Source organism: Lepidothrix coronata, unplaced genomic scaffold (assembly GCF_001604755.1).
Source record: "Lepidothrix coronata isolate B3197 unplaced genomic scaffold, Lepidothrix_coronata-1.0 Scaffold146, whole genome shotgun sequence".
Taxonomy (NCBI): domain Eukaryota; kingdom Metazoa; phylum Chordata; class Aves; order Passeriformes; family Pipridae; genus Lepidothrix; species Lepidothrix coronata.
Window position 1 is genome coordinate 2075890 of NW_016690326.1, and position 18331 is coordinate 2094220.

Below are 18331 nucleotides of genomic sequence, written 5' to 3' on the forward strand. Positions count from 1 at the left end.
AGTGCCCACCTGACCAGGACCTACCAGTACCGACCCGATCAGTACTGACTCGACAGGACCTGACCCGACCAGTACTGACCAGTACTGACCAGTACCGACCAGTACCAACCTGACAGGTCCCTCCCAGCTCAGCATGGCTCAGACTGTGCCAATCCGACCCATGAGAGTCCATCATGAAAGAGTGAAAACTAGCACTGATATCCTTGCACTGCATTTTTCTTGCACAACAAAATTTGTGCATGATTTGTGTACTTCCCTGCTAGTGTCTTTAATTCTTTTTAATCTTGTCAGGCACATCCCAGTCTCCACGACCACTGACAGATCCAACACTGAATATATCTTTGATGGTATCTGGCCATAACACTTGTTGCTAAAAACGTTGCAATGACTGAGCAGGAAAGATACCTTCTTCAGAAAATGGAAACAGCTGGATGTCGTGCACAGAAATAAATTAGTTGTCTGTGGGTATAACTGGTGTTGTGGTATATGGTTTACATTCTGAGGACTGATGTGTTCTGCCTCTAATAATTTTCTTATATGCCAAAGACACTAACTTGTTAATCTGCTTTAAAAGCACACCTGGGTCGTTTCTGCATTTTACAATTGAAATTCTGCTTGCAGACTTTCTAATGTAGATGTATGAATACCTAAATTCTTTCTCTGAGTTTGTACATGCAAAGCTGCATTCATTCCTCTAGTTAATAATTTGCTCTATACTCAGTGCAGATAGTTTTGAACAGCTACGTAACTTCTCTTTCACTAGACGAGTATTTTCTCCCATTGCTGAGAAACAAATCTGATATTTTGCCAGGAATCCTGAAAAGTTTTGAGATGGCTCTGAGCAACCACCACCAATTGCTCATGAGCTACAAACTGCCAGGCAAATGGGTGAATTTGAGGAGTCACAAAAAATATCTGACCTCTGACTACATGTGTTTTTTCATCTGCAATAATTTTCACAGTATAATATTTTTGACTGTATTAAAAAATACAGAATCCAAGAGGATGTGCCAGCTCCCAGATTCACATGGGGGTTTTGGCCTGATCCTGTTTCTGTTCTACACTGAGGCCTGGTGTACTGATCTTACTGGTGCCTTCCATGAGCAGAAGGTTGGGTGGGTGGGCTGAAGGGGCTCCCATGGTCTCCAGCCAGCTCTCTACCTCGGAGAATCAGGAGGGACAGACGCCAGAATGTGGTTTTGAGCACATGGATCTAAACCTGAATATTGTGGACTTGTTCTTCAAAAGTCCTGGCCCCCCCAAAAGACTCCTACACAGCCAGTCACATGTGATCAGTCAGTACCTCATGGGTGAACACAAGTGTGTGTTTACTTACAGGTTCATGCAGAGTGTAGTGTCTTCCTTGTTAAATTACAGCCAAGTACTAATGGTACATACAGAAAACATGTGCCTAGAGAGTATGACTGGATTAATCAAATAAGCCCTACCTCAGCTCCTTTTGAAGCATTCCTTTCAGTTGCCTTATTTCCCAAGGAATATATTAATAAGATTCCTGCAAATCCCCAGATGTATTTATTGAACTAGGGATGAATTTAATCATCTGCATGTTTCCACCTGGAAGAATTCCCAGACTATTACAGGGCAAATTCTTCTCTACAGTGACCAGAAAAGGAGGATTTCTATTCCTCTATAATTACTGCCTCATCTAAGAAATTAGTTTTACTGTATTTGCTTTTCTCAAACTCTCCTGTATTCCTAAATGGTCATTAGTGTTTTTTGGTTTTCTCCATTTCAAATTGGCTCTGGGAATCAATGGAGAAAATGAAGAGCTCCTGCACATTGATTTTATGAACATAAATGTCCAGTAAGTGGCACTGCAGGACCAGGAATTCCAAACCCTGGATGATGAACAGTGCAGTCACAGAGTAAAGGCAAGCGTGGGAGATGTCAAGACTTATCTGTTCCACGAAAAAGGTGGTTGTAGAGCAGGTGGGGAATGATGTGGTGTCATTCCTGAAGGTACAGTGCAAGGAACTGTGATGTATTCAGCTGCTGGCTCTGGAATATGGTATCAGAAACTGGCCTTGGCACCAAGCTGGGCATTATCAGGGGTTTGCCAGAAGAAACCAGCAACATTTCTGGGAACTGTGCATCAGCGCTTGATGGGAAGTGCCTGTGAAGGCTTTGTGCTGGGTTTTGCCATCAGGAGCAGAATGCTGGGCAAGGTGAACCATGTATATACAGCATTTCCTGTGGTCTCCTGACGTAATGTACATTAATTTAATGTAGAAAATCCAAAGCCCAGAGTGGAAAGGACGTCAGTACAGTCTGGGAGAGTTCAAGGATTATTTCTGTAAATGAACCAGAGATGCCTGTGAGGCTGTGCCACTATATCAAAACCATCACCCGGTTTTTTCATTCTCAGCGGATAAGGAGTAAACTATTATGTTGGGAAATTTGATCAAACAGACAAGTAACACTACACTTTTTGGCAATATAAATTGTAATAAAACTCTTATATAAGCTGAGAGAGTGTTACTTACAAAATCACTTAAATGTTTTGGCTCCATCTGCAATATTTGAACTCAGCTCTAGGTTACTCATGCTATACTGTGCCAAGCTAAACTGATGCACACTCAATTTTCCTATTTCTCTAGATGCATAGTTATATTGGATAAGAATGAAGAAAATGAAGATGAAAAGCCAATCTGCATTTAGAAGGGACATAAAACTATGTTTAAAGGGATAAACCAGCCTTTCAAGGGGATTAGGAAGCCATTTCCTCTATGATGTGGCTATTTTATAAATGCCTCTTGTGGGATCGTCTGTGCCCTGAAGCATCTGTGCATCTGTGCCAGCTGCTGTTGGCAGCAAGACCCTTGACTAGGCTGAGGGATCTGGGATGTCAATATGCACCTGTGGGGGAAAGAGGAGGTGCAGGAATATCCCACAGGGCACACGGAACAGCCACAGGATCTTAAAACTGCTCCAACCAGACTTGACAATTTTTTTCGTCGTCATCTAGAGGCCAGATATTGCTGAATCCTTATACTTTCTGCTCCTGAGTTTTTCTAATGGCTTTATAAAATAGCAGTTAAAAATAGGAACTCTCAAATGTTTATTCCTGCAGGCACATAGGGTGGAACTTAGGATGCAGAAGCAGAAGACACACAAGACGTTGCTTGCAGCAACACAAGCAAACAGGTGAGAATAAGGCACGGCAGCACAACATATGACAAAACAAGACACCACAGGACAACTTGGAATAGCACACAGCATGTCACCACATGCAGCAGCACAAACAGCATGGAACAGCACTTGACACTGTGTCACGGCATGATAGATATACCTGAAAGGTGGTAGGAGTGCCTAGAGAGGGGTTAGAGATTCATAGCAGCATGAAATTCCTATAAAGGTATGGAAAATGTTTAGAAAACCACATGAAGGTCCTAAAAAACTACAGGCAACTTCTGGAAAAACCGTGGGAAATTCTTAGAAAGCAAAACTGAATTCCTAGAAAGCTGTGGGAGGACTCCAGGAAAACAAAATGTGAATTCTGAGAAAATTGGCTACAAATTCCCAGAAAGCTAGAGGGAATTTCTTATGAAGTAAGGAGGAATTGCTATAAAGCAATGGAGGAATCCTAGAAAGAAATGCACAGTTCTTAGAAAGCTGCTGCAAATTTCTAAAGAGCAGAAGGGAAATTCTGGAAGCAGAAAGGAATTGTTATAAATAGAACACGATTACTAAAAAGCATCAGGGAAATTTCTGGAAGGTCATTAGGGATTTCTTGAAAGCATGTGGAAATTCCTAGAAAGAAAATCTAAGTTCCTGGTAAGGGGAAAGAAACACCTGGAAAGCAGTGGGGAGGTTTCCTAGAAGGCAACATGAAATTTCCTGAAATCTGGGCGGAAACTCCTTGAAAGCTGGAGGGTATATTCCCAGAGATCACTAGGAAAATCCTACAAAGGCATGTGAAATTCCTAAGAAGATAGAATCATAGAATCATTTAGGTTGGAAAAGACCTCTGTGATCAAGTCCAACTGTTCCCCCAGCACTCCCAAGACCACCACTCATCCACATCCCCAAGATCCACATCTGTGTGTCTTTTAAATCCCTCCAGGGATGGTGACTCCACCACTGCCCTGGGCAGCCTGTTCCAGGACTTGACAACCCTTTGGGTGAAGAAATTTTTTCTAATATCTAATCTAAACCTCCCCTGGAGCAATTTGAGGCCATTGCTCCTCATCCCAGTTGGGTCCCATCAGTCGCAGGCTCTGGTGGCTCTCTTGGCTCCCCTGAGGTTCCACTGGTTGGTGAAACTCCCTGTGCACTGTGCTGGATTTTTCTGCTGATGACTGTGCTGGCACTGAGTGTGGAAAAATGCAAGAAAACAATGGAAAAATCCTGGATGAGCTGTCCATAGTTCCTAAAGACACAGGGGAAATTCTTAGAACAAAATACTGAAAAAGTCACAGGAGAAAATCACTGTAAAGAGCAGGGGGAAAAGTAAGACTAGAAAGTAGATAGGAACAGATCCTATAGCCTTTCCTGAAATGGAACTTGTATCTAGAAGACATCCCTGATTTTAGTGTCTCCTAAATGGGGGGGACTGGTTTGGTGGACTGAGAAAGAGACACTGGATGCCTGTGTTGGTGAGGCTGAGCCCTGACTTGCAAAGCCCAGCCCCTGTGGCTTTGCAGGAAGGGAGCAGGGAGAACTGGCTGGCTTGGAAGGCCCCTGACCTTGGGACAGATGTTGACAAATGGATGGTGAAACTCAGGGAACATTTCCAGCCTGGGAAAGTACTTTCTGTTAGAGACTGTGTCAGCAATGGTTCTTTGCAACACAGGGCAGGGAAAAGCCAAGGGCATCGAGGCGGAATGAAGAGGGAGATGTTACCCACGTTGTGGGATGAAACAATCCTGCCTAATGTGGTGGGACAGGCACGGAGGCTGGAACAGGATAACATATCCAGATGAGCTAGGGTGAAAGTGGATTTAGGATCATACTGTAGTTTGGGGTAATCCAGTTGGATCAGTGGGTTTTTCAAAAGTTTGAATGAAAGTTTGTCATGAGGAGTGGAGCAGCCCAGAGTTTAGACCTCAGGATGGATTCTTGTTTGGATTCTTGTCCCAGTGTTTCACTGAACTTGGTGGAATGTTTCTGACTGCCATCAAGCCCTGACTGTGTGACTTGACTTTGACAACCAGCATCTTGCCTTGGAGAACAGTTTAATTCCAGAACCTGAAGGTGGAACTGCGACATTGCAACCACAGCAGGGTTGTCTGGGGAGCTGCAGATGGGAAAATGCTGCCTGAGACAGAGCTTCAGCAGTGGGACATTTGGAGTGGTCTGGTCATTGCTGGACTGCTGGTTGACCCTCTCTACCACAGCTGGACCTGCTGTGCTCCTTGGGCACCCTGGGGCTGCTCCCCATGCAGAGAGCCCTGGCTGGGCTCCTGTGGCTCCTTGCAATGAAGGTCTGAAATGCTGCTGTCAGTCTTCACTATGAGCAAGAAGTGATGCTTCTCTTTTTTTGGTAAGTATTAGTTTAATTATCTTTAATTCAAGGATTTGTAGCCTACCAGTGGCAAAGCTGTGAAGTCTGACCATGCTGGATGTGTAATAATGTGAACTTAATAATCAGTTCTAGGGCAAACTGTTGCTCACTTGTTGTAGGTACCAATGACACTCTTCATTATCACATGTCCTGCATTAGAAAACCACACAAATCTTCTATTAAACAGTTCTCCATCCAACAGTCAGGGGCTGGGCTGGAATATGGGTTAGGATCTATTTGATTCTGGCAGGCAGCTCAGGAGTAAATCTGTAACACCAGCTTAGGAGAGAGTGCCACCTACCAAACCATCTGCTGAGAAAATTGTATTATCCACAGTCTCATCCACTGCTGCTAGAAATCACTGTCACAGTCATTGCTGAAGAGTTTTGCAGCTAATATATCTATTTGTATTCTTTTTATCCATCCCCTCAGAATTAATTATTCCTCAGATTAATATCATTCTAATGAATCATTCTGTATCACTGGCTTTATTTCATTTCTGAGATATTAATTAATATGTCAAAGCCATCTTTAACATAAAAATTGCTGTCATTTTTTTCTGTGACTTTCTTTTATTCAATTTTTTTCTGAGGGCCTAAAATGTCTGTCCAGTGTGGAGTGAAAGAAAAAATGAAAGCTATACACTATTTAAAAAAAAAAAAAGCATATGCAAATAAAGCCTAAATTGGGAAGGAATGGCTCAGTCTGTATTTTTGTGTTGATTTACTAGATTATGAGCCATGTCTGTCCAGTGTGGAGTGAAAGAAAAAATGAAAGCTATACACTATTTAAAAAAAAAAAAGCATATGCAAATAAAGCCTAAATTGGGAAGGAATGGCTCAGTCTGTATTTTTGTGTTGATTTACTAGATTATGAGCCATTTCATATAGTAGGTCCTCAGCAATCAGCCCTGTAGGGTTTTTATATACATGGTTTAGAATACAAAATTCAGCAGGACATCCAGTGTCTACATTTGCCAGTGAAATGATCAGAAATTTTGAGATATTTTGTATTTGTTGATGTAGATTAGGTTTTGAAGAAAGGGTCTTGTTAGTTTGCTGTGGATTTCCTGGCACTGTTCTGCTGTGCCGCAGGGATGAGGCAGTCAGAGGAAGCATTTTTCTTTCCATAGAGCTCTCCTCTCCTCTCAGCTATAATTTATTCTCATCATCCTCTGCAGTTTGGCTCTCTACCCACTCTGGATGGAAGTGTTGGCAGGGCAGTAATCCCTCTCCTACCCCGTATCTCTGGCAAATGGAAATCCTGGAAAGAGAAGGGGGGAAATTTTAGGTTTCCCTGCTTGAGCAATTTCCAGGGTGATTTAAGATCTAATAATGGCCTTTGCATTGATGGAGCAGGTCAAGCTGCAAGAGGAAGGTCACTCCAAGTGTTTCTTGCGGGAAAATTTCTTTCTCTGGTCCTGTGGGAGTGAGTGGGTGGAACTGGAAAAACCCCATAAAAAGTCACTGCATAAGCTTTGCCGATTAAATAACACAGTTATTGGCAGCATTGCACCGAGCTGAAATTACCCACAGCTCCTGGGGCTGGGGACTGTTCAGGTGACAGCTTCTGCTCGGATCCCTGGCTGCAGGTTTGGTACTTCTCTTTCTTTCCTGTCTTCCTCATCTCTCCAAAAAGAGCCATTTTGTTGTACAGTCTGGGGGGTTACAGCTGAAACCCCTCAGCTCTGCTCTGGATTTGCAGTTGTAGAGAGAGATCAGTGGTGAGGGAGGGAAAGGGGACCAGAGCCTGAAGGGGCTCTGAGCAGGAAGGGGATGGCAGGTGAATACAGCTCCTTCCCCTTTACAAACAAGGAGTTTAGGAGTGGTTTTCCACCACTCCTAAAGCTTGTGTGTGACACAAAGCTGCTTTTTGAAAGGCTGCTGCTTGATTCCCACAGAGCAGAAATCCTTTCTGCAGGCTCCAAACTCTGTGGCCCAGGGATGGAGTTGGGCTCTCCTGGCTGGGATCAGGGCTGAGCTCCAAGAGTGTCCTGGGAGGGGAGATACCAGGGGAGCAGCAGTGCCTGGTCCTGCCTCCTGAGCATCCTGCAGCCAGTGCATGAGCTGCAGATCCCAGGAAGCAGTAGCACTGCACAGCAAATCCTTCCCATTCATACCCTCCTGCATTACCCTCTGCGTCCAGCTTTGCCACTGCTTGAATTGGCTGCCTCAAACGAGTCATTTAAATTCAGACTTTCATACATGGTGTTTCTGTCTGGGCTTTTTTCATTTTCCTTTTCCCTGTTAGTGTTCAGATTTTCTCACACACTTCACCAGTGACCTGATTGATACCTGGGGATGCTTCATGCACTGGTTGCCATTGGAAATAGTTCACAAGTCAACATCAAAAGGGCACTAATGTGCTTTTTGAGATCAGCCCTACTGAATCCCCCAGACATGGAGGGACATGCCTATAATCTACAGTCAAAAAAAAGTGCCCACACTCAATACTGAATATTTAGGCCTCTCTTTGTCAGTGTCTGGGGACTAGAAATCATTTCTCTCAATGATCCTTTCTCCCTGCTGATGGACCTTTATCATTCAAGACTTATCTTGAGATCCTTGGAGATGTTAATAATAGTTTTTACTTCTGCCATTCTTTGCTCTGTGCTTTTTTATTCACTACTCTAGTTTTCCCTGTAGAATGGCCAACATGATAATATCAATTTAAACAATGTGCTTCAGTGATCTTTAAAAGAGTTCATATATTTCTTTTCATTTCCAAGAACCCCTGATTTTCCTGAGAATGTTACATTGAGGCTGAAGTTATCTTGGCTTATTAGTATAACCAGCTATTTACAAACCTGACAGCTCTTTTAGACATTATTTCTGATAACATGCCTCAGCTGATTTTACATTTAATAAATCCCATGCATGCAGACAAAAAAAAGCACCCTGAGAATGACGTAAGTACAATTTGTATCCATGTACTGATATATTTTGTAAATTCAGTTGCCTTTCTCCGGCTCTAGTGTGTGCACTATTTTTTAGGTTAAAGCATGTTTTATCTCTGAATCTCTGCTATGGGCTTTGTTGAACTCTGACTTGGTCTTCCAGTAGCTAATTACTGTTTGGATGAAGGTCATTTGGATCAAGGTGCTACTCAGTATTTATAAATATATTTTTAAATCTTCATACCTTCTCCAAACAAAGTCCCCTGGCAGGAGCAGGTGCCGCACAGGGTGGGAATAGAGACACAAAAGCTTTCCTTTGGTGGGCATGCTTTGATTCCAGCATCAGTCAGAAGTGATTGAAAAGCATGACATAAAATTAAGCAGCCGTTTTATGTTGGTACCCAGGGAGAATTAAACAAGCTCTGTGCTTGTTTCTGAATCTCCAGGAAACACCTGCACCAACAACTTGTTGCTGGCAGTTTTAGGCAAGTCCAGACCTGGATGAGAGCTGATCCTTCTTGCACTGGCTGAGGGCAGGTTGGTCAGAGAGCAGCAAAAGGAAAATTCACCTAACACTCGTGTAACTGATTCCCAGAGTCATGTCAATCAGCTTCCTAATGCCACCACTAAATTTACTTAAATAATAATAGGGGTTTAATGGATTTCACTTTTGTTCCTCACCTGGGTATGACTATTAAGTCTTGAAAGTTTTAAAAGCTTATAAATTAGCTGAAATGACAAATGAGTACAGCAGGGTGCCCTGCATGAACTGTTGGTGTTTGAAACCACTGTAGCTGCTGAAGGGGCTTTCCTCCACTAGTGCAGTGAGGGCTGATCCAGACTTCTTGTTCATCCCTGAACTGGTCACACAAACTTAAAGAAGACGCAGGAAACAGGCTCTGGCTTCTGAAACTGATACTTGAATTGCCAAAAAAATAGGGCCTGTGAGAGTCTTACAGGCTTTAGTGGGTAGGAAGTTAAATTAATGTCAAATGAAACTTTGAAACCCTCCCTCATCTGAGCAGCATTACATTCCTCCAGTGCTGAATTCAGCCTCTTCCCGAGGAAAGACCACTCCCTGGTAAAAAAGAACTAAAGAGTTCACTGAATGAGCTGATAAGCAGATGCTTGAGAGCAAACTGGTCTCTCCTCTGCAATATGTACCTCAGTGTTTCTCTGCAATATGCTTCGAAAATTCTGCTTTTTGTGTGCTCGGGAGTTGTGATTTCTCCTGGAATAATCCAGAGAGTCATTTTAGGAGAGCCTCTGGAATTTGTTGCAAATAAAATCAAATGTGCTTAGTGACTTCCAGGTTCCCCCCAGCAATGTTCCCCTCAGCCCAGGGTTTCTGTGGAAAAAAAAGAGTGTGCTACCTTTTTGGAATACACATATCATGCAGTAAGCCTCACCTGTGGTGCCTCAAGAAGGAGACAAAAGCAAAAAAATCTTGAAAATAGAAAGAGAAAACTCACAGTGACTTTCATTAGAGATCTCTATTACCAAACAGCACAGGATTCATTTTCTTGTCTATTTTCACCCTCCTCTGAGGATGAATGATGATTAAAGGACAGGATAATAAGCAGGAGGAGGGGGGGGGGAATGAGAACTTGCTGAGAAGCAGTTAAAATTTATAAAAAAAGTAAGAGAAGGAGAAAGGAAAATAAGTGTTTCAGTTAACTAGTCAAGGTTAGCTTAGCACTGTGTCTGCTTTAACTGGCGTTATGAAAAATGCCAGTTGGCACAAAAGCAACTTCACTAGTGCTGAGCCTCATGAAATTTATGTTGACAGCTTAGAGTATTTGTTCTTCTAGGAGGTTTCTTAACCTCTCTGTGATGTCTTTTATATTTATTTTCTGATTGTTGGGGGGTAAGATTCCTATGCAAAGGCTGCAAATCAGCATGTTCATCTTTCACTGCCTGTTGCAGCCAAGGTAAGCAAGAAAAAACCCTTGAGGAAAACGAAGGGGTTCGAAGAACAACCGCTCTGTTTTTGGTGCTTACTGCTAAACGGGGAGGATTTTTGCAAAGGAGAAAAATGGTTTTGAAGAGAGCGGCAGGTCCCACTGCCGCTGGGTTCACCTCGGGGGTGCCCGTTTGGGGCTCCGGCGACTCCGCAGTGTTTGTCCCCTCTTTTTGCCCTCGCCTGAACCCGCACGAGTCAGTGGGGATACGGCTCCTCAGAAGCCACACGCCCCGGGAGCCTGGGCTGTAGATTTTCCCCGCTCCCTCCCTGCCTGCCCGCGGGACAGCGATGCCCGCAGGATAACGACGGGGGAACGCAGGGAGGACGCGGAGGGGGGCGCGGGGCGGACGCGTCTCGTCCCGTCCCCTCGGTGCCGCCGCTGCCCCGGCGGGGCTGGCTGCCGGCCCCCGTCCGTGGCCACCCCTCGGCCGCCCAGGAGAGGGAGCCCGGCGGCCGCGGCTGCGCCGGGAGCCGCGGGGCTGCGCCAGGCGGGGGGCGGCGCGCAGGGAGCGCGGCCCCGGCGGAGCCCCCAGCCCCGGCCTCCCGCCGCCCCTGCCCCGCCGCGCCGGGAGCGGCTCCCGGCCGCCCCTCCCGAGCCCGCCCCGAGGGGAACGCTGCTCCCCCGGGTCGGGGCAGCCGCGGCCCCCCCCCGAGCATCGCCCGTCGCGGGGGCGCGGTGCCGGTACTCACTGTCCGCATCAGTTCACTGAACCGGCTCGCAGCGCCCGGGCATCGCGCAGAGCCCCGGGCGTCCCGCAGCTCGGCGGGGCTCGGGACCGGGCAAAGTAATCCCGTCTGCGCTAAACTCCAGGAGAGCCGCTCCCGGAGCCCGGCTTTGCCTCTCGTCCCGGCTGCCCGGGACGTTTTTCCCCAGGAAGGCAGGAAAAGCTGCCCAGAAGAAGCTGCACCCAACCGAAGATGTTAGAGGAGGCGAAGGGGGCTGGCTTTTTGCCCGCTGCGTGCCTCCATGCCTGTCATTCCCTTGTCTTAATCCTTTAGGAAGGAGTCGCCAGGCAGACAGAGCGTTCCTGGAGGGGCGATGCTGCCGAGCCCTGCCCCGGGCAGAAAGAAGCCGGGAGATGCGTGGCCCGGGGCGGGCTGCGGGAGAGAATGAAGAGCTGCCTCCGCCTGCGCCTTTCCGAGAGGGAAAAAGCATGGTAAGAGCTGGACCCGATCCCTGGAGCGCAGCCCCGCTGAGCAGGAGGTGGGATTATTCCGGAGTAGTTATGGAGAGCTATAACCTGGCAGTGGAGTGTTAAAGCGACTTGTCCCTGCTGGAAGAGGAACCCACTGAGGGCACCGCCGGCGTTGTGGCCAAGGGAAGATCACTCACGTCCTTCTCCTCCTCTCGCCCTTCTTTCTGCATCCAGCGAACGGCAGTAGAAAGAACTGGTAGTCGGCTCTTGCCAGTGTTGGGAAAATACCGTGCCTTTTGCCTGGGATGATTTGCCCTCATGTGCCACTTCCACAGGATGTACAAAGTGCGACTGGAACTGATCTGGCCAACAAAGTTTGCAGAGTGATCAGCAGGGGCCGTGGGATGGAGGGAGCTGGGCACGCACCAGCAGGGTCCGTCACTCACGGTCTGACAGCACAGACCTGCTGCTCCCTTGAAAACTAACTCCTTGATGGTCCAACTCTTACTTTTCCTCTGCCAATTTGCACTTTCAGGGAAAACCTCCCCCCCCACACACACCATGCAATGCAGTGTTCCTGTGCTGGTTTTGTATATAAAATTTGCTATGCAATTACAAAACTAAAAGAGGAGGAGAGACGGCCCTGCATCCCAGAGCAAAGAGAGAATCAGAGGTGAAAGGTAGGAGCCAGCATTTCTTGTTTAAATGAAACTAAATAACCTGAGCTACTTCTTACTGAAAATCTTTAAAACACACCTACTGTATGTTTATGTGTTTTGTCTTGGAAAGGTAAAAGAGTTTGAAACAATGTGAAGATTTCCTTTCTGACACTGCCAAGAAACAGAGAACTGATGCATTTTGTAACAGGAACGTACTGAGGAGAAAGGATGGAGTGTTTCATCAGCGAGACATTTAGGGAACTAGTGAAAAGGCACTTTGTATAATACGCTTCAGTAAATATGAAGGGCTAGTGCAATGGACACTGGAAACACTCGATCAATAGTCTATTTAAGTGGGAATATATGCAAGCATGGAAAAGTGATTGCTTTTCTGTCTATGGGGTGTGTTTGGAGAGGACAGCAGCAGAACATTTGCAGGTGAGCTGTCTGAGTTAAGCTACTTCATGCTGGGGTGGTGCAGTGTGTTTCTGAAGGGATTGCTAAAAAACCCAGTCTGTAGGGTGGACTGTGTTTATGCATTTTCAGTTCCTGCTCGCAGAGCTTTCAGGATGTTTTTCAGGATAATTCAGATTGGGTGAGGTCCATCTGGGGGTGAAGGGACTATAAGAAAGGACCTTTGGTCTGTTTGGTGATGAGTAATTAATGGACGTCTGATGTCTTTGATCTCTGCAAGGCGAGGAGCTGATGTCGTCATGAAAATCATGATATGATTTTCCCTCAGGAGAAACTATGACTTGGAACGACACCAGTATGGACGGGGAAGGGTTGCTGGCGGAAAGGGACTCCTCTTCCTTTCGGATCCTCACAGGCTGCTTCCTCTCGCTACTGATCCTCTCCACGCTGCTGGGAAACACGCTGGTCTGTGCAGCTGTCATTAGGTTTCGCCACCTCAGGTCCAAGGTGACCAACTTCTTTGTCATCTCCTTGGCTGTGTCAGATCTCTTAGTGGCAGTTTTGGTCATGCCTTGGAAAGCTGTGGCTGAGATTGCCGGTTTCTGGCCTTTTGGTTCATTTTGTAACATCTGGGTGGCCTTTGATATTATGTGCTCAACAGCCTCCATCTTAAATCTCTGTGTCATTAGTGTGGACAGATACTGGGCCATCTCCAGCCCATTTAGGTATGAGAGGAAAATGACCCCCAAGGCAGCCTTCATCATGATCAGCGTGGCGTGGACTTTGTCCGTGTTGATTTCCTTCATCCCCGTGCAGCTGAACTGGCACAAGGCTACAACCACAAGCTTTTTGGACTTAAATGCCAGCTTACAAGGTGTAAGCATGGACAACTGTGATTCTAGCCTAAACAGGATGTATGCCATCTCCTCTTCTCTAATTAGTTTCTATATACCTGTGGCCATCATGATAGTGACTTACACGAGGATATATCGGATTGCTCAGAAGCAAATACGACGCATCTCAGCTCTGGAGAGAGCAGCAGTGCATGCAAAGAACTGCCAGAACACGAGCGGCAACAGGAGCAGTATGGACTGCCAGCAGCCAGAGAGCAACTTCAAAATGTCCTTCAAGAGGGAAACAAAGGTTTTAAAGACTCTGTCAGTGATCATGGGGGTGTTTGTGTGCTGCTGGTTGCCATTTTTTGTATTGAACTGCATGATTCCCTTCTGCGAGCCTACCCAGCCATCCAAGGGAGCAGAGGCTTTCTGCATTAATTCCACCACCTTTGATGTTTTTGTGTGGTTTGGATGGGCAAATTCTTCCCTCAACCCCATCATTTATGCCTTCAATGCTGACTTCCGCAAGGCATTTTCGACCCTGCTGGGCTGCTACAGGCTCTGCCCAATGTCTGGCAATGCCATAGAGACTGTGAGCATTAACAACAATGGGGCGGTAGTTTTTTCAAGCCAACACGAGCCCAAAGGGTCCAGCCCCAAGGAGTCTAATCTGGTTTATCTGATTCCACATTCAATTATCTGTCCAGAAGAAGAACCTCTCAAAAAGGAAGAAGAGGGTGAACTATCTAAGACCTTGGAGAAAATGTCTCCAGCACTGTCGGGTATCTTGGATTATGAAGCTGATGTTTCTTTGGAAAAGATCAATCCCATTACACAAAATGGGCAGCATAAAACCTGAACAGTAAAGTTTACTAAGCAAGACCCAACGGTGTATATTGTAATAATCTTTTGGGGAAAAATACAAGATTTTTTTGGTAAGAAACTAAGCTCTAGGGAGAAAAATACACATTTACACCAAGCCCAGAATTAATTTTCCTGGCATTCAAAGCAAATTTAACATTTTAAACAATAAACAGAAAAAGGTACTGGAAATTGGTTATAAAAAAAGATGTTAAACTGTACTGTTCATACTGAGGAAAATACACAAATTTAGATACAGTGCAGTGACAAAGAAAATATTGCTTCTCTACACAGAGAAAACAATTTTCAGCTTAAAGTGAGGCAAAAGATAAATGTTGAGTATTTAAAGATTAATGTTTACTAGAAGTAAAAAGATTGCTGTGTCTTGTGATAGTGGGTGTTAACAGGTCCTATTTAAAGACTGAGAGATTGTAAAGGTAGGTAGATGCCTTCTTAAAATTATTTCTGAAAAATAATTGAGCCTTATAATGAGAATGGTTATTTTTAAAGCTTTGGGAGGTAATATGTTGATACTGGTTTTATTTATTTATTGTTTTAAATTGATATTTTTCATATGTTATAACAGATCTAGCTTTATTTATGTTATTTAAGATGTCTAAATAATGGGATATTTTTGGAGTGTCATAACTGCATTTTGACCAGTCAACCAGTCAGCACTTTATTACAAGCTCGGATAGTCTGGAGAGCTGGTGAGGGGAATAGAGGAATGTTAAGAAGCTCGGCAAGAAATGAAGGAATCAACTAAACCGATGCTGTATGGAGTTCGTTTGCTTGTGGGCTTTTTTTATCTTTAAGTGGGATTTCTTTCAAAAGATAGGACCAGCGTTGACTGAGTTGTGAATTCTCTTCCCTTATAGAAATAAAAGAAATTGCTGCTATTTATTTTTAAAAAGTTTCATGTTACAAAGACTTTGCTAGAATGTCAAGTTTGTGGATCTGTAAATACCTTAAATATGACTACAACCTTAAGAAGAATCCAATTTGGGAAGGAGAGCGTCTTAGATAACAATTCTTAGTATATAATGTTTTGTATTTATGTAAGATAAACAGCTTTCTCAGACTTTTCTTATTTCAAGTCTTGGATATCTTTTCTGAACAAACACAATGGGTTATAATGGTAGTAAAGATGCCAAACGTCGTTATCACTGGTGTTACTGCAGGACCACCTGGGTCATTCTGTCTGTCTGCTACTCTATCACGGTCAGAACTAAAACGTGAGGTACCTGGTGCTTTACTTTGGGAACCGGGAGGACATTACATTTTAGTAATTGCCGTGTCAATAGTCCATTCAATAAGGAATAGTGCCTCATTACCATTTTGGATTAAGACATTTCGAAATATGGATGGAACTGCAGCCCCCACCTCAAAATCCTCCTGTGAACTCCAAAAAAGTTGCCAATGTTTAATTAAAAAAACCTGCTACTTCTCCATTGTCCTTCCCTGCTGCTTCCCTTTGTAATGCCAAAAGCAATCGGTGAGCATTAGCAACAGGAACATTGGGTGTTAATAGTCAGCAGCGTTCAAAGAAATCGATTTCTTTTCTGAATGAGAGAAAATACCCCTTGGAGCAACTTTTTCATAACATATATCAAAAAAATGTGTTGTCAGGAAAAGAGAACTGAGAGGAAAAAAAAATTTAACAAACTATATACATCCTGCATCAGGTCTGTGTATTTATGTATTGTGAATGTTTTCATAATTTTATTGCCTGTATGCTGCTTTCATACATATAATAAAATTATTTTGTGAACAGAAGGTCAAATAAAACAATCTACATTGCATTTATTAAATTCATGCTGTTTTTTGGCAGTTGTATTGATCGTGTTAAAGGGAAGGACAGTTCATTTTTTTCCCCATTTGCCTTTAATTGGCATCACATCCATAAGGCCGATGGGAATTTCTATTAGAAGCAGGGGAAACCTCCCTACTGGAGACCTCTGAGCCCTTGCTCTAAACTAGGATTTGAAAGCAGTAAAAGCAGCTTGGAAACAACCACTCACTTTAGATGTGTAAAGCTCGACCTGCTGGTGACTCTTACTTCAAAGGTATTTTTTGCCTTGGTGTAACAGCATAATGAACTTGGTTTATAGAATGCTTTTATTATTGGCTTTTTTCTTTCTCCCCCCCCCCCTTTTTTTCCCCCACGCTGTGGAGTCTTTCTCAAAGCCTGATACAACCCCTCTGCTAGTTTCTGTTTTTTGGAGCAAAATGAATAATTTCAGAAGTGATGTGATGGTGGGTGCAGGAGGTGTCCTCCTGTTCCTGGCAGCCCTGTACTTTGTTTTTGCCTCTGTCAGCAGATTAATTTTGAATTGAAGAAACAAACCTACGTTGTCACTTCTGCCTTGAGCATTTACAGCAGGACCCGTCCAGCATCTGGGACTGAAGTTGGTGCAGGAGCTGCTGGGATGTCCAGCTCCCCCTCCCTGGGTGCTCCTGGGGGTCAATGAAGCAGCAGGTCTGAGGCAGACAGGGCATCGTGGCTGCCTCCAACCTGTCTTAACTCCTTCAGTAAAATTCCCCTGCATGTTGTAATGCCAGATTTTTTTTTTTTTCTGGGTACCTTTGAGGAATTACTTTACTTCTTAAAAAGTACATGGGCCAAAAATAAAGTTCTGTGTTTCTTACTTATTCTCAAATCTCCCAGCAGTCTGATACAATAGCAAAATACAGAGTAAGATTTAAGGGTGTCATGTAAAGCAAGAGGCTGTTTTTGCATTAGTTTGTAGGGAGTGATTTGTATTCTGAAACAAATAGTTGCTCTGCTGCAACCAGGAGCCATCCCAGGACCTCCCTCCTTGCAGATGGAGCTGAGTTTCAGGGGGCTCCGTGAAGGTTGGTGAAGTGCTGCTGCTGTTGCTGCTGGAGTGATGGGCACCCTGTGAGAAGCAGGGCAGGGGAGGCACTTGGATGAGTTTAGTTTATTGTTTTCTCTCTCCTTCTGTTTAAACTAATTTTGGCTTCTGACTCCTTTTTCTTATATACCTTTTAAAACACCACGAATTGGCCTTGATCTTCATTTAGCAATGTACCTCATTTACCCCTTTTTTCCAGCCTTCCCAGTGGGTTTCTCTACCTGTCCTCTCTGCTTTTCCTTCCGCCACTGCCAGAGCCTTTCTGTTTGTTTGGTTTTTCTTTGCCACAGTAATGCTTTGCTTGGAAGAAAGTCCAAATTAAAATCCTTCCCCCCAGCACGGCCGAGAGTCCCCTTCCCACAGCCTGCACTCAGAAATGCCTCTTACCTGTTGCAGAGCCTGGAGAGCAGTGTCAGGAGTGACTAGAAGGAACAACAGCATGTACCTGCCAACTGCTGCTCTATTTATGTGCTGAGTTAATTGCTCAGAAGCTGTATTACCTGCTTTGTGCCTGCTCCCCAGCTGCTCAAAACCAGTGGTCTGCCCTTTTCTCCCTGCCTTGTTGCCCCCAGCAGTATTTTCCTCTGCAGAGTGAACCTTGCCATGTCCCTTTCTGCAGATAACCCAGGCAACCTTTTTTCCTGCATTGCTTCCTCGTGACTGAAGGTATTTTTCTGTTTGTGGATGGAAGAGGTTAATAATTCACCTGATGGCCTTGATGAAGGAGCTGTTTGCAACGAATGAACCGTAATCACTAGATTAAATCTGAATACATTTCTCCCTTCCATGTCAAGCATTTTATGCTGATTTGATTTTCTAACGTGACAAAACATGCAAAAGATAGAGGATGAAGGATGCCTTTGCTGAGGTATAGTTTTAATGACAGTTATTGAGAGCCAGTCCTGGATTTTTTTCAAATCAATAGTTTTCAGAAGCACCCAAATCTGATTGAAATCTCCAAAGCCTGCTATGCTAAGTATCTTGAAAGGCAGATTATTCCACTAATTATTTTGGTTTTTAATATAATGATGGCAGAATATGTTCCTAGCGATACCACCTACGTGGCCACACAATCAATGTGACAACAAATAAGGAACAATGGTATCTATTTCATAGTTTTTAAAAGATGAAAACAGATATCCAAAGTGTTCTTGTACTGGTCTGTT

At 44.4% G+C, this 18331-nt stretch overlaps 2 protein-coding genes across 16 annotated transcripts in view; one reads left to right on the forward strand and one right to left on the reverse strand.

Moving 5' to 3' along the window:
• The window catches only part of SFXN1 (sideroflexin 1), a 43313-nt gene extending 25742 nt beyond the window's left edge, over positions 1 to 17571 (reverse strand). For 3 of the 6 annotated variants that reach the window (XM_017828118.1, XM_017828111.1, XM_017828117.1), the window contains exon 1: positions 25 to 100. The gene's annotated coding sequence lies outside the window, so the exon portion shown is untranslated. Of the gene's footprint in view, positions 1 to 24; positions 115 to 17552 lie in introns of those variants that run through there. The other 3 variants (XM_017828121.1, XM_017828116.1, XM_017828115.1) reach the window with 3 other exon arrangements.
• On the forward strand, positions 88 to 16091 carry DRD1 (dopamine receptor D1). Of its 10 annotated transcripts, none has more exons than XM_017828109.1 (4): positions 88 to 5503; positions 11383 to 12199; positions 12309 to 12616; positions 12873 to 16091. In XM_017828109.1, the coding sequence occupies exon 4, from the start codon at positions 12929 to 12931 to the stop codon at positions 14285 to 14287; it is 1359 nt and encodes a 452-aa protein (XP_017683598.1). In that variant the 5' UTR covers positions 88 to 5503; positions 11383 to 12199; positions 12309 to 12616; positions 12873 to 12928; the 3' UTR covers positions 14288 to 16091. The 10 variants fall into 10 exon arrangements, with proteins under 10 accessions (XP_017683598.1, XP_017683596.1, XP_017683590.1 ...); XM_017828107.1 differs by having other exon boundaries at positions 12921 to 16091; XM_017828101.1 differs by having other exon boundaries at positions 88 to 181; positions 292 to 5503; positions 12309 to 16091.
• Positions 17572 to 18331: the final 760 nt, after the last annotated feature.